We start from the raw sequence: 13,635 nt of genomic DNA, 5'->3' as shown, positions 1-13,635 counted from the left end.
TCACTTAGTCTATATCCCTTTAACTTATTTTGCACCTAATTCTTATTAATTCATCAACAGTAATAATTAACATATTAATGAAAACAATAAAGGAACCAACATCCACTTGTAAGAACACGTGTGATTATGACACTATGCTAGATGTTTTACCTACTAATTTTTAAAACACCACCACAAAAAAACCCCACATATTAACTATATTTTATATAATTGAAAAAGCCAGGGTTCACAGAAATTAAGTAACTTGACTAATGTAAGTATCAGAGCTAATTCAAACTTAGGTCTAACTTTAAAATTCATGCTATTTTTAGAATGCTAGGTGCCTCTCAAGACCCAAGGCCACCTCTTGTTGGTGGCCTTGCTCTGTGTAGGAATAGTTAGCTCTCCCTTCTCCGAGATATATAGCATTTCATACATATTTGTACTACCCTATTTATCACAATATACTTCAATTATTTGTTTTCATGTTCATATTCCATACTTGACTGTGAATTCCTGAAAAGAAAGGTCTAATCCTTATTCACCCTTTCAAACATAAAAATTTGATAATTTGTTGCAAAAATTAACAAAACTGGACTCCACTGTTATTTGTAATTATTTTATTAAATACATAAAATATAGAATAGCTTCAGAAAATGCATAAAATATGTATAATTTAATGTATACAGTGAATATTGGCATAACCACCACCAAATAAAAAAAACAAATGTCAAAATCCTGTAAGATCCTCCCCACTTCCCAGCACCATTCTTGATCACAATCTAATCTTCTCAAAGGCAACTTATCTTGACTTTTGCAAACATTCTTTACCAGCATGTCAAGCAGGTATTTCATTCATTTTTATTGCAGATTAGAATCCCATTGCGTAACTATACCACTATTTATCCATCTACTGTAGATAAACATTTGGGTTGTTCCTAATTTGTCCCTCTTATGAACAATGGTGCCACAAATATTCTTGGAAGTATATCCTGGTGTGTATGTGTGTATATGTATATGTATATATGTATATATATATATATATATACACACACCTACCTGTGAGTTTCTTTGAATTCTAGAATTCCTGGGTTATAGTATATGTGTTCTTCAACTTTAAGGATACCAAATTGTTTATTTTTCTACTAATAGTAAGAGTTCTCCTTTCTCCATATCCATGGTAACATCAATATTGACAAATTTTTAATATTTTTGCTAATCTCTGGGGTGTGTATATCAATGGTATAATGGGCTTCTAGTTTGCATGTCCCTGACTATTAATGATGTTGAGCACTTTTAATTAGCCATTTTAACTTTCTCTTTGTGAAGGACCTCCTCAGATCCTTTGTGCATTTATTTTTTTTTTAAAGATTTATTTATTTGAGAGAGTGCGCACATGCACACGCTCACATACCCAGGGGGAGGAGCAGAGGGAGAGAATCTTTAAGCAGGCTCCCCATGGAGCATGGAGCCTGACAAGGGGCTCAATCCCACAATCCATGAGATCATGACCTGAGCCAAAACCAGGAGTCAGATGCTTAACTGACTGAGCCACCCAGAAGCCCTAATCTTTTGTGCATTTAAAAAAAAAAAAAAAAAAATATATATATATATATATATATACACACACACACACACACACACACAGAGTCTATCTTTTTCTTATTGATTTATATAGGAATTCTTGATGTATTCCAGATACTGGCCCTTTGCCAGCTATATGTTACAAATAACTCCCTATTCTTGTCTTTTTATTATCTGCATTTTTTTTTTTTTTATAAACCACTCAATTTTAAGGTAGTCAAATTTAGCCATCTCATTCTTAATGGTTAGTGCTTTTTGGTCTTAAGAAAGTCTTCCCTAAATCTGTGGTCACAAAAATATTTTTAAGTAGTGTAGTAATACACAGAGTTTACTTCCTCCTACTAACCCAATGGAATATTATCCCTAAATAAATTAACACCATGTCCCTAACTTCTAATTTGTTAACAGAATACAAGTGCTATCATCATTGACAAGGTATAACCTTTCAGATACTTCCGTAATAAATTTGGTTCAATAATGTTTAGATATAATAAAGCAAGCTTTATGCTGCTTCAGTCTTGCTAAAATGTATTTACAAATATAGCTACATTAATATTAACTGTAATGAACATAGCCAAGAATCAAGAAATTGTACTAAAAAAAAAACTCTGAGAGTCAAAATATAGTAAAAAGAAACCTATCTGTGCACTAAAGCTCACACAGTTTGCCCATAAGTGATTTATTTGCTCAAAGTTTATTTACTCCAATTTTCTGGTACTATTCTAGAGATTGGTCCAATAAGCATATCTAGAAGTTATACCTGAGATTGCGGAAAGAAACAGATAAGCAAACATGAACTTAAAAAAAAAAAAAAAGCACTATGGTGTTATTGGAAATACATGGGCAGGTGGTACCATTTCTATATTATAGCTCATCATAAAGAAAAAGGCCAAACCAATATATTTCTTAAGGTAGAAAGCCAAAAAAGTAATTTTTTCCTAAGGAAACTAAAATGAAAAGAAGGTTATGTTCAAAGTAGTAAGGCAAAATGATCTTTCAATATCACTAACACAGAACCTCTCCTCTAATAATGTCAGGTAAAAACAAACGCATCTAAAATTTTTTTCAGTAAAATGAAAGGTCCCAGAAGAAATATGTTTTATTTTTTAACTGGAAAAACAACAACATAAAAGCCACTTTTCTGAAGTACCTAATTCCATTCTATTTCTTAGCTGATAAAATGCAACATAAAGAGCTTCCTATTGTGGCTAGTTGCAGTACAACTGTTGGTTGTAAAAAGGGGGATATGGAAGCATCCCTATGAATATGATTTTCTTTATTTCAAGAATTAGAAAACAAAGCCAACCATTTACTTTTCCATTCAAATAAATCAATCCAGGGTGACCTTCAATATATTCTTTGACAAGAGAAATTGACAATTCTGCCTTTAGTTACCTAATTAAGTAAATAGCAAACTTTTAATAAAAGTGAAGTTTTCTGTTGTTTAGTAGTCACATGATTATTCTTTAATATTAAGTAGAATCATTGCATGAAGGTCAGCAAACATTTGCTACAAGCTTGCTAGCTTAAAAAATAAAATACAGAAACACACACAGAAATAGAACTAAGTCACACCATAAAAGCAAATAGAGTATTTAACAACTTTCAAATTTTTCAGCATGTTGTATTTTCAAAGACACTTCTGAACAAAGACAAATAACTAAAATGTACACCATTTTGAGAACATAAGAAGCATGATAGTAACCATGCTATACTGAGAAGATGAAATACAGATTATGAATGCTGTTTATAGCTTATGCTACTTAGGCAACAGTTCAGGACTATGGTTCCCAATTCTTTTGTGAAAACACTGTCAGAAAAGAAATCAGTGAATTTATAATGATTTATTTAATTGTCCAGGTAGCACCATCTATACGGTGTTTCACTATCTCAAAATAATGCATATACCACCTATCAGCATGAATATTCATAAAAAGCCAAGAATAAATGTTAGTGTGAAAGCAGAAAACATAATTCAAATTTAACAAAACGTGTCAGAAAAATCTAGAGATGGTTAAAGCAAGCACCAGTTTCAGTGATTTCTTTGCCATGAGTATTGAAAGAATATTTTCATTTTAAAAGAAAAATATAACCTCAAAAGACTAGAAAAAATTATGTTGCAATTTAAATTTTGAAAGGAAAATAGAGATTTTAAAATATTTTAAAATATATATCCAAATATTTGCTATAATAAATCTTTTTCATACAATTAAAGACCTATTTCATAAACCAATTATTTAATGTCTGAATCATAGCTGTCAAGTGCCTAATTTCATTTTAAAATTGTTACCTTAAAAATAACAATTTCTTAGCACACACTAATTATACAAAGACACATCTAACAACAAGAAGGCTATTTCAAAAATTATACTTGGACAGAAAACTTCACTTTAGTCAGGACCTGAACCATTAAAGCTTAAACTAAACAGCAATTTTAACATAGTTACTATCAATATTAAATATCTGGGTTTCATTTGCAAAAACCTCAGATTAATTTGCTTATTTATAGAATGTTAATTTATCTCAAGTCCAAAAAAGGTTTTAATTTTATCAAAGGATTATAATATTTATTTCTATAATTAAAGCAAAAATTCATGCTATCAGCAATGCAAGATTTGTAATTCACTGAATCACTAGTTGTCAAGTTTGGGCTTAAGAGATTTTAAGAGAAAACATGGAAAAGCCATGCCATATAGCAGCAGTCACTAAAACTGAACCTTTCACTACAGAATCTGTTTCATTTAAATGAAAGCAGTTTTAAGATGCTGGAATATCTAGTTTAATGAAAAGCCTGCAAGAAATTAAGAAAAGAATGCAAGATTAAACAAACAAACCTGGCAAGGAAGGAGAAAGTTCATTGTATCCTCCAAATGAAGCATTCCGGACAAGCTTTCGGCCATCAATTCGTGGAGGAAATAAAACAGGCGAAACCACAGTACAGGAAGAAAATCTACGTTGTTGTGAGCTCTCTTCTTTCATGGCTTAGAAGGTCTATTTAACGTATATGTTCACCCAGAAGGCTAATTAGATCAGTATGGCAATGAGAGGCTTTTCTCTCACATCCAAATGTAGCGAAACCCACCAGCACAAACAAAGGACACACACATTTAACAGCAAAGGAGAAGGACCAGAGACTGTCAAATCAGCAATAAACAGAAAAGGCATTAAGCCTTGCTAGTGGGTTGTTGGTTTGTTTTTTTTTTAATGAACTGATAAACAAGAAAGGCAATTCCACTGATGTTTTACCTTTTTATCAAACCAGCAATGCCCTGAACTGAGTTGCTGCTTTAGTAAAAACAAAGCAAGATCAATACTTAGAGATTCAGGATGAAGTAAAATGCAACCCTTTTCTCATATCCGTTATGTTTTTGTAGTATCTGCCACACTTCCCACCTCTTCCGATTCTTTCCAGTTTTTGCTTTCCTCATAAATGGATATAAATATAACACTGTTTATCTTTCCTGAAGCCTCTAGATCTATATCTAATCCACTGCGTACCTCAGTCATGTTTAAGAATTCATAAGGAAAGATATTCTTTCAAGTACAATTTTTATGGATTCTAACAGCTAAAGTGGAAAATAAATATTTAAGTTCTACCTCTAGCAAGGACATATGAGTCATTAAGACAATGTTAATGCAAACCAATCCAGAAGGAAGACTGAAAAGACACCACAATAATGCTGACTGCTCTAACACATGTTCTCTTGAAACAGATAGGAGCTGCTGTAGTTCCTGGTCAACGCATTTAAACTTTTCAAAATATATCATCTACCAATAAGGATTTTCCACTTAAAACTCTATTTAAAGAAAAATGCAGCTTTATTACCACAATAACAAATGGAATACCTTTCTTTACTAGGTTAAAACTAAGTTACTGGTATGATTCTCACATTATTAAATCTAACAGTGAAGTGCCAATAGCCAAATTTATAGTCTATGCTATCTCTTTATAACTACCATTAAAATTTCAACTGACAGTGGTTCATTTTTATAGGTACTTTACTATACGATCTCAGTTTCCTTCCTCCTATAGTGCATACATTTCAAGGCTATTTCTCCACTCCTATACAATAACATCCTATATAATCTAAGTCTGTTTCTCTTTACTAGAAAGTACACTAACAAATAAATTTAATTTCCTTTATGTAACATGTTCTTTATTGGGCAAAGGCATTTCAAAAATCAAATAATGGTAAAAATAAGTTTACAGTTGATAATTACAACTACAACAGGGATTTGGGTTGTTTTGTTTGTTTTGCTTTTCTCCATGTCATGAAATATAAATGACCATTAATTATAGACAAGAGAGAAATAATTATAATTCATACAATGGTGCTTGACTCTCAAGGCATTGTTGTGTTAATGGTTAAGCAGGATTTGAAATTAAACTGCCTGGGTTCAAATCCCAGCTGGATGCATTTTAGCAATTATGTTAATTTCCATGGGTCTCTGTTTCCTCACCTATAAAATGCTAATAATATTACCTATATTACCACATTGTTATTAGGATGAAATTGGATAATATATGTAAAATTTAGAAGGGTTTCAGGTTAAAATGGCAGAAGGAAGACACTAACCTAATGTGTTCTCTCCTAAAACTAAAATTGTAAGAAAGGGGTAATTTCTTAAAAATAGAAAGTATGGGTACGTATTCCACAAGTATGGATCCAGGATAGGATACAATAACAACATATATTTGACATTGGAAAGCATGAGATTAACAAGTAGTCACTGTCTTGCATATCCCAGAAAGCTGAATCACAAACCAGCAATGGCAAAAACTGAGAACCAGCCCTATTTATACCAAAGAATCCTTTTGCAGATAATTCATAACACCAACTTCCTCTAGATCAGGAAGCAGATAAGCTATTGACATCACCAGTAATTCCAGAATCAGGACCAAAATATAAGCAGTGCTTTCAAAATTAGAAGGAAAATGACTTCCAACTTAAAATTCCATACCCAGCCAAACTATCAACTACATATTAGGGTAAAATAAAGGTATTTTTAAACATGTAAGGTCTAAAATTTACTTTCCATGAGTATTTTCAAATAATTTACTAGAGCAGTCCTTCTCACCTGGGATTCATTAGGCCTACTGCATTGAAATATCCACTTTTCAAAATGAATTAACCTTTTCTCCCATACATCTATAATGGCTCTACCCATGCACCATAATCCTTGGGAGAACTGAGAAAATATTCACTTAAATTATTTTCTATAGGCCTTACTTCCCTCATACAACCCCACTTGAGAATGGCTGTACTAGAATTGTATTTTACCAAAAAGTGATAGCAAAAGTAAGAATGCATGGGATACAGGAAACAGGATACTCAATATAAAAGAGCTGTCATCACCCAAAATGTCCCCTACCACTGTACTATCTCTTTGTAAACCAAGGACAAACTGTTTGGGTGAACTCTGCCCAATTTTTTCTAACTTCGGCTTGTCTTGATAGTAGGCTGATGATGTTTCTTCTCTGTTCCCCCATGCTATGATGTTTGGATAAGGTGAGTACACTTCCAGTACACTGAAATGTTCTACTGCCAGAGTCCAGCTCCAGCTGGGGTGGGTCTCTTGTAGGAAAGGACGGTGTTGGCGAATGAGGAGACACAGGTACAGGATCAGGTTGCAAGCATCTCCTCCTGACAGCCTCGGAGGAACTTTATTTATATGTTAAGATATTTTTGTTTTTCCAAATCTTAGATCATTTTCTGGATTACAGCCATAGCCTTCTTTCATTTTTCCTTTGTAATGATTAACATGACCTTTATTGATTTCTGCTTATTGGCTTTCGCTAAAACTAAAAAACAGTACGCAAAGAGAAAGGTGCTAGACAGAGCGTGACCGTCTTGTTATTTTGTTCTATAGAAACTAATTCTTCGTGGAATTAGTTTCATTATGATTGCTTAGATAGGCGTAACTAAGATGAGTAGTCACCTTATCACGAAACCCCAGAAATATTCCCACAATTATAAAGATTGCCATAAATAAAATGAAAAAGAATAGCAGGAGCCAGCCCAGAAATATTCCCACAATTATAAAGATTGCCATAAACAAAATGAAAGAGAATAGCAGGAGCCAGCCCAGAAATATTCCCACAACTATAAAGATTGCCATAAATGAAACGAAAGAGAATAGAAGGAGCCAGCTGTGGAGTCTCCTGTTTTCAGGATCGTCCCCCATACTTGGACTTTGTCAAACAGCATGAGTAGCTTGGCTCGTGCCATTCTACTTTTTTTTTTTTTTTTTTTTTAAGATTTTATTTTTGGGGCGCCTGGGTGGCTCAGTCGTTAAGTGTCTGCTTTCGGCTCAGGTCATTATCCCAGGGTCCTAGGATCGAGCCCCCCAGCGGGCTTCCTGCCCCGTGGGAAGCCCGCTTCTCCCTCTCCCACTCCCCCTGCCTGTGTTCCCTCTCACGCTCTCTGTCAAATTATAAATAAAATCTTTAAAAAAAAAATTTTATTTTTTAGAGCAGTTTTAGGTTCACAGCAAAATTGAGAGAAAGGTACAGAGATGTCCCATATACCCCCCTGCCTCCATATATGCATGGCCTCCCCTATTATCAATTCTCCTCACCAGAGCAGTACATTTCTTCTAATTGATGAACCTATGTTGACATATCATAATCACTCAAATTCCACAGTTTATCTTAGGGTTCACTTTTTAATGTTGTACATGCCATCCATGGGTTTGGATAAATGCATAATGACATGTAGCTATCATTACAGTATCATACAGAGCATCTTCACTACCATAAAAATCTGTGCTCTGCTTAGTCACTGCTGCCTCCCTGCTAACTCCTGTAAAGAACTGACCTTTTTACTGTTTTTCCGTAGTTTTGCTTTTGCCACAGTGTCATGTAGAACTCTAATGTGTAACATTATTTCTAAGTCTCTGTTGTTGGGTGTTTCATTTGTCTCTATTTCAGCAACAACACCTCCTGTCTTACTTACTGGAGCATTATGGTAAGTATTAAATAGCCCCTGACCCTTGCCTGGCTCTGCTTCTTCAGGAAGGTCTTGACTCTTCTTTGCCCTTTGTTCTCCCTAGACTAAGGATAATCTTATCAAGTACCATGAAAAAACCCTGTTGAGATATGGATTCAAAATACCTTGAACAGATAAAATCAGTTTGAGAACTGACACACTAATAATATTGATTTTTCCTACTGGAAACATGGTATGTCTCTTCATTTATTGAGAATACACCATCTTAGTGTTATACTTTTCTACATAAAGATACTATGTTAGATTTATTAGACTTATTGCTATGTACCTTATTTTCTGTTACTTTAAGTGGTATTTTTTGAACTGCATTTTTCTAACCACTTGTTACTGGTACATACAACCACAGTTAACATGTAACCAGTAATTTCTTAATAACTTTAATAATTTATCTGTGAATTTGGGAGAGCTTCTGTATAAACAACTATACTAACTACAAATAAAATTTGCTCCTTTTTTATTTCTTTTTACCTTATTCACTAGCTAAATTCCAAGTACAATGCTGAAATGAAGTGTAGATGGTATACACCTTTGTTCCTAATTCTAACTTTACAAGGTTAAGAAAGAGTTCCTTTCTATTTCTAATTTGCTAAAAGATTTTGTATCATGAACGGACGTTAACATTTTCAAATACATTTTTTTTTTTAAAGATTTTATTTATTTATTTGAGACAGAGAGAATGAGAGAGACAGAGAGCACATGAGAGGGGGGAGGGTCAGAGGGAGAAGCAGGCTCCCTGCCGAGCAGGGAGCCTGATGCGGGACTCAATCCTGGGACTCCAGGATCATGACCTGAGCCGAAGACAGTCGCTTAACCAACTGAGCCACCCAGGCGCCCATGATTTTATTTATTTATTTATTTGACAGAGAGAGAGAGACTGCGAGAGCAGGAACACAAGCAGAGGGAGTGGGAGAGGGAGAAGCAGGCTTCCCGCCGAGCAGGGAGCCCGATGTGGGCCTCGATCCCAGGACCCTGGGATCATGACCTGAGCCGAAGACAGACGCTTAACGACTGAGCCACCCAGGCACCCTCAAATACATTTTATTGATGGGATGATGACATAGTTTTTCTTCTTTAACCTGTATGTTAAATGACATCATAGTTTTTTTAAAAGATTTTATTTATTTATTTGAGAGAGAGAGAGAGTGTGTGTGTGTGTGGGTGGGTGGGTGGGTGGGTGGGTGGGAGAGGGAGAGAGAATCTGAAGCTGACTCTCAGCTGGGCACAGAGCTCAACTCGGGACTCAATCCCACAACCACAAGATCATGACCTGAGCCAAAATCAAGAAACCGAGCCCCCCCCCGCCCCAGCATGGAGTCTGTTTCAGAGTCTCTCTCTCCCTCTGCCTCTGCTCCTGCCCCCCAACCTTCCCCTCCGCCCCCAGAAAACAAAAAAAAAGATCTAACCCAATTTCAGAGATGTTAAAGTAGGAGAAGGGGTACTTTTTTAGACTTAATGAAATACAGTTCTAAGGTGAGATTGGAGTTATATTTTTCTTTAAATGTTCAGTAGAACTTGTTTGTAAATCTATCTTGGCCTATAATGTCTTTGTAAAGATAATCTATATTACTAATTAGAGTACAAAAATCACTAGAATTTCCTATTACTGACTAAATTTTGGGAAGTACAATCATTCTAAAAATTTGTTCATCTAATTTTTCAAATTTATTGGCTAGAGTTTATATTATCTTTTAAACATTTGCCTATATTTTTAGTTGTCTTTTTATTCCTAATGTTTATTTCCCTTAGTCTTGCTCAAGTTTTGATAATTTTTATTGGCCTTTTCAAACAACCAACTTTGTCTTTCTTGCTCTCACCTATATCTTTTATCTTTATTATTTCCTTCCTTCTATCTACTTTGGGTTTATCCTACTACTTTTCTAACACTAAGTTAAATGTTTACTTAAGGGCACCTGGGTGGCTGGGCTGGTTGAGTGACTGCCTTCAGCACAGGTCATGATCCTGGAGTCCCTGGATCAAGTCCCGCATTGGGCCCCCTGCTCGGCGGGGGTTCTGCTTCTCCCTCTGACCCTAACCCCTCTCATGTGCTCTCTCTCCCAAATGAATAAATAAAATCTTTTTAAAAAATAAATAAATAAATGCTTACTTAATTCATTACTTTTCAGCCCTCTTTCTTGTCAAGTATCAGCATTAAAACTATTACTGTTTAGGGCTCCTGGGTGGCTCAGTTGGTTAAGCATCTGCTTTCGGCTCAGGTCATGATCTCAGGGTCCTGGGATCGAGCCCTGCATCAGGCTCTCTGCTCAGTGGGGTTTGCTTCTCCCTCTCACTCTCCCTCTGCGCTCTCCCTCTCTCTCAAATAAATGAATAAAATCTTGAAAAAAAAAATAAAACTATTACTGTTTAGAATTCCTGCTTGGGAATTGTGAGGCCTCCTTAATCAGACAGTTGTTGTCTTTCGTCCTTTTTTTTTTTTTTTAAGATTTTATTTATTTATTAAGAGAGAGCGAGCATGCGTACACAAGGGGAGGGGCAGAGGAAGAGGAAGCAAGAGACTCCCAAGCAGACTCTGTGCTGAGCATGGAGCCCAATGCGGGGGCTCAATCTCACAACCCTGAGATCATGACCTGAGCCAAAATCGAGAGGCAGACACTTAACTGAATGAGCCACCCAGTTCCCTATCTTTCATCCTTCTGAAAAGTTCCCAGCATTATCTTTCAATATTGCCTTTAACCCATTAAATCACATTCTGGCATTTATAATTCTAATTGGTGCAGATGTTGGTCTGGATGGTAGGTAGTTTATGCAGATTCTCTCTGATGGTGGATTGTTACCTCATGTCTTTACTGATTTTTCCACATCATAATGCTAACTTGTTGTTTTGTTTATGGATAAGCTCATAACTAAAAATCAGTAATTTTTGGAGGCATGTGTTTAAACCTCTCCTCTAACAAGTATCCGTGTCGATTCTTCCAGGCACTTGGGAAAAGATCATTTTAAACTAAACTGAGGGGTGTTTTTGTTTTTGCCACAGAGATAGGATGAGTTCTGGCCCCAAGCCTACACAGGAGTATATGTTTTTGCCTCTCAAAGAAGAGTCCCTCTCTCCCCCATTCTACCTGGAGCCACAACCAAGACAGGCATTTACACCAGCATCTTCCTCTATGGCTATATTTTTCAGGTTTTTTTTTTTTTTTTTTTTAACTAGGACTCCTAATTTCACATGGAGAGATCTCCAATCCAAATTTCCATCATGAATGGGCCACAGGACTTTTCTCCCTTTTTCTCATTAAACTCAAGCTGTAGAACTTCAGAAAGTAACAAGTGCTAGTCAGGACAAATGCTGCCTCTAGAACTCATCACCTCTCTGGATTCCCACTCTCCATAATTCTGCCCCACCTACCAATTCCCTTACTTTGTTGACAGTTCAACCATACTTTTTATTACGAGTTTTTAAAAAAATATTTATTTGAGAGAGAGGGCGAGAATGAGCGGGGGAAGGGGAGAGGGAGAGAATCTCAAGCAGACTACCCACTGAGTGCAGAGTGATGTGGGCCTTGATGTTATGACCCTGAGATCATAACCTGAGCCAAAATCAAGAGTCAGATGCCAAAATAACTGAGGCACTCAGGCACCCCTCAACCGCACTTTAAAAATAAAAATAATTTTATTTATTTATTATTTATTTATTTATTTATTTCAGAGAGAGAGAGAGAGAGAGCACGAGATGGGGGAGGGCCAGAGGGAGAAGCAGAGTCCCCACTGAGCAGGGAGCCCGATGCATGACTTGATCTCAGGACCCTGGGATCGAGCCCCGCACTGGGCTCCCTGCTCAGCTGGGTGCCTGCTTCTCCCACTCCCCCTGCTTGTGTTCCCTCTCTAGCTGTCTCTGTCAAATAAATCAATAAAATCTTTAAACAAACAAACAAACAAACAAACAAAAAACAGACTGAGCCACCCAGGTGCCCCCCAAACTGTGTTATCTTGATGACACAACAGTAAAGCTTGAAATATGAGATGCAGCTGGTCAAGAACAATACCATAGTCTAGCACCAATGTACTAGAGAGGACCGAAGCAGCCATAGTTGTAGATGATATCACAAATGACGAGTCCTTTGCCAAAGCCAAAAAATGGATTAAAGAACTTAAGAAGCAAGCCAATCCTAATGCTGTAATAGCTTTATCGGGAAACAAGGCTGATCCTGCAAATAAAAGAGCTATCAATTTCCAGGAAGCACAGTCCTATGTAGATGACAACAGTGTATTACTCAAGGAGACATCAGCTAAAACATCAATGAATGTAAATGAAATATTCATGGCAACAACTAAAAAGCTGCCAAAGAATGAACGACTGAATCCAGGAGCAAATTCTGCCAGAGGAAGAGGAGTAGATCTACTGAACCCACACAGCCAACCAGGAGTCAGTGTTGTGATAACTAAACCTCCAGTTTGAACTTGCTGGAATATTCTCTGCTTCATAAATGTTAATAAGAGTGGAACTGGAGCATTTAACTGGCCCAGTATGACTTCTAAAAAGAAGAGACTTGTGACAGAGTCAATTTCTAATATTGAATTATTTTAAGTGTTTTGAGCTTAATTTTTAAAAACAGGTATGTGACCCTCTGACTAATGTTTCAGAAGTAGAAGTGGGGAATGAGAGCTGTGTGTATATGCTTGTTTCCTTGGATGGTTTAGGGGTAATCATTTCTCACCATCAGGGATAGAGACAAATGATGATGTAAACCCACAGTTAACCAGCCAGTTCTGTGAAAAAGATCTGGAACTTATTAATTTAAGCTTTTCAAAAACATTCTTTTTTTAGAAGGAGATTCTAAAGATATTTATGCTTAGCTACAGTATTCAGGTTACTGGTAATTTCTCTTAGTATGCATACTTAAGATGAGCATTCCACATTTTAACAAATTAACCACAAGAAAACAGTCCCACATCTTCAGGGGGGGAAAAAAACCAAACATTAATGGCATCAAAATTATAGCTAGTCTTAGTATTTTTTGTGGGGTAAGAAAAAGTCAAATGTATCCTCATCTTATTTTAGACATATGAAAACTGATAAGTGCACCTTAATGGATAGTGTTCCCTTCAA

The 13,635-nt window shown here is 35.9% G+C and overlaps 1 protein-coding gene and 1 pseudogene across 8 annotated transcripts in view; one reads left to right on the top strand and one right to left on the bottom strand.

Moving 5' to 3' along the window:
• The window catches only part of OSBPL8 (oxysterol binding protein like 8), a 159,495-nt gene that overhangs the window by 50,166 nt on the left and 95,694 nt on the right, over nucleotides 1–13,635 (bottom strand). Inside the window, exon 1 of one of the 8 annotated variants that reach the window (XM_035002101.1) lies at nucleotides 4,398–4,724. The exons of the other annotated variants lie outside the window; for them this stretch is intronic. Within the exon in view, the coding sequence (XP_034857992.1) occupies nucleotides 4,398–4,542 (145 nt within the window). The 5' untranslated portion in view covers nucleotides 4,543–4,724. Of the gene's footprint in view, nucleotides 1–4,397; nucleotides 4,725–13,635 lie in introns of those variants that run through there. 8 annotated transcript variants of the gene reach the window in all.
• On the top strand, nucleotides 10,026–13,028 carry LOC118008957 (annotated as a pseudogene).

Source organism: Mirounga leonina, unplaced genomic scaffold (assembly GCF_011800145.1).
Source record: "Mirounga leonina isolate KUSES-001 unplaced genomic scaffold, KU_Mleo_1.0 Mir_126, whole genome shotgun sequence".
NCBI classification, from domain to species: domain Eukaryota; kingdom Metazoa; phylum Chordata; class Mammalia; order Carnivora; family Phocidae; genus Mirounga; species Mirounga leonina.
Note: the sequence above shows the minus strand (reverse complement) of the source record. Positions and strands in the feature narration are given on the sequence as shown.